We start from the raw sequence: 2,438 nt of genomic DNA on the forward strand, positions 1-2,438 counted from the left end.
TTCATTTCTTCTTCTTCTGCTAAATTCATTCCACGGCGCCTTAACTCTGGATAATCGTGCTAAATGAAGGTGTTGAATCTTAAACACATTTAGGTTTAACATGTGTTCTCTTTACTCTGAGTCCGGCAGAGTTTAAACCAGGGAGCTGCTGGAACACGGCTGGGTCACGCGTGTTCCGTCACACGTGCACCAGCGAGTGTTTGCTGCCCAGAAGCCGTGTGACGGAGCTCAGAGCCGGCGGGCTGCTCTTCTCCTCCGTCTATGTGCAGATGAGTAGGAAAGCACCACAGGGACGACAGCAGCCTCAACTGTGTGTCACTTTTTATTGGAACAGAAAGAGCAAGGAGGTCATCGGTACAAAAAGAACGACGGAGCGGGTCGGCGGCGGCAGCAGAGCAGCGGGCGGTCACTTGTTGCCGAGGGTGATCTTCTCCAGGTCGTGGATGCCCTCCTTGTCAATCAGACGCACGGTGAAGGAGTGGAGGTTCAGGATGAAGCGTTTGTTCAGCTGAAGGACGGAGACATGAACACACGTCAGCACAAACAGAAGAAACAAGGAAAAAACACAGCACATGAATCTGTTGTTTTTATGTCCTAAACCCATTAACGGTCCCAGTAAAGACCAACCAGAGCTCCCAGTTTGACGATGAGGAACATTTACACTAATAAATATAACAAATAAGTCCGTGAATGAGTTAACAAAACAACACTGGTTTCTTCCTGCGCTCTAAAAAGTCCGTCAAGTTCTGACCGGTTAAATAACAGCACGCTCCTGAGCTAAACATCACCAGACTGATTCAACTGATTTTAATCTAAATTCAAGTTGCAGTAAATTAGTTTCATCGGTTTACACAAAAATGTACCTTCACTTCTGGATTTTAAGTCCCTAAAAATTCATTTATGCAACATTTTTCTTTCAAATAACAGCAAATATCTGGAAAATTGATCATTTTTACACAAAAAAACCCTTAATAATCATTATAAAGCTAAAAAATAAACATTTTATGGTAAATTATTATTATTATTATTATTATAGTATTTTAATTACAGAGAATTGCTGTATTTTTACAATATCTACACTTTTTCTTTCAAATAACACATATTTATAAAATTCATAATATTTCACATGTAAAAAAATCCCTGATTAGAAATAAAAGGCGAAAAAATTTAACTAGAAACTGTATTTAATTATAGAGAATTACTCCATTTTTATTAAATGGTTATTTTACAGATTTTTACGCTTGGTTTTTGCACCTAATTGCTGGAATATTAACATTTGTTTGTTGTTTTTTTGACACACACTTGAATCCCTGCTCTGTACTGAACTAAAAAACTACAAACATAAAATCTACAGAAGTTTCATCTCAAATGACACCAAGTATGTGTCAGAGACAATCTGTGGTGAGCATTAAACAGCTGATAAATAAAGATCATTTACAGCGTGTAAAACGGTATCTACAAACTATATTTTAATTATAGAAAATTTTAAACTTGGAAAAAAATGAAAGTTTGTAAAAAATTCAGATATTTGATGTGAAGATTATTTAGTTGTTTTCTGGGTCGACACAGATTTTTTTTGTTTTTAGATTTTTTTCTGTAATTCAACAACAAAATAAGGAAACGGTTGATCTTCACTTCATCACGATAGTTCAGTCCCACCACTTCATAAATACATTTTCTTTCTAATGTATTGATGTAACTTCACCTCTAAAACTGACAGTTTGATGAGTTTTAATCTTGTGTCTAACATGAACTCAAACAGGTGAATTTAAACTAAACTCAAGCTTATATAAGTTCATTAAATTGGTTTGACGACTAAACTTTGGTTCACTTTGAGGTCAGGACGTCGAGTCCACTTTAAATTCTACAGAACATCTAAAAACTTGTTTAGAATTTTGGCAAATATCACTTTAAAATAATTAATTAAAAATTACAAAGAAAAAAGAAACTTATGATACGATACAATAAAAAATAATCATTTTGATGGAAAACCAACTTAAATGTTGTTTATGTGTCGAGTTATTTTAAACATCACAGATTTAGGAGGAAAAACTAATTCACCAAACTTAGTGTAGCTCGATGGTGGAACATACATTTATTAGAAGTTACTCAGAAGGACTGAAGCAAACACATTTTTAATCCTTTTTTTCTCGTTTTGATGCATGATGATGACAGCTGCTGTCCTCACATGTACATCTGGGTTTCTGGTAGTAGCCGTAAAGTCACGTGACTTTTTGAGAACATTTAAAAACGCCAGACGTAAACATCTGACACCTGAACTCACCTCCTCGATGCACTTCTTCAGCAGGTCCACGGCTTCGTCTCGGGTCAGATCTGCAACGACAAGCAGAAGAACGTGAGGGCTGGAATTAAAAACGACCGGCAGAGATCAGGTTTAGACGCACAGAGACGTTCCAGGGAAGCTTTCAAGAGACTCA

At 36.5% G+C, this 2,438-nt stretch overlaps 1 protein-coding gene across 1 annotated transcript in view; it reads right to left on the minus strand.

Moving 5' to 3' along the window:
• Positions 1-304: 304 nt before the first annotated feature.
• LOC103375643 (proteasome subunit beta type-2-like) overlaps positions 305-2,438 on the minus strand; it is a 15,266-nt gene continuing 13,132 nt past the window's right edge. The window contains exons 4-5 of the mRNA XM_008305962.1: positions 2,285-2,389; positions 305-508 (exon numbers count right to left, since the gene is read on the minus strand). Of these exons, the coding sequence (XP_008304184.1) occupies positions 407-508; positions 2,285-2,389 (207 nt within the window). The 3' untranslated portion in view covers positions 305-406. The remainder of the gene's footprint in view (positions 509-2,284; positions 2,390-2,438) is intronic.

This window comes from Stegastes partitus, unplaced genomic scaffold (assembly GCF_000690725.1).
Source record: "Stegastes partitus isolate 25-593 unplaced genomic scaffold, Stegastes_partitus-1.0.2 Scaffold2730, whole genome shotgun sequence".
NCBI lineage: Eukaryota > Metazoa > Chordata > Actinopteri > Pomacentridae > Stegastes > Stegastes partitus.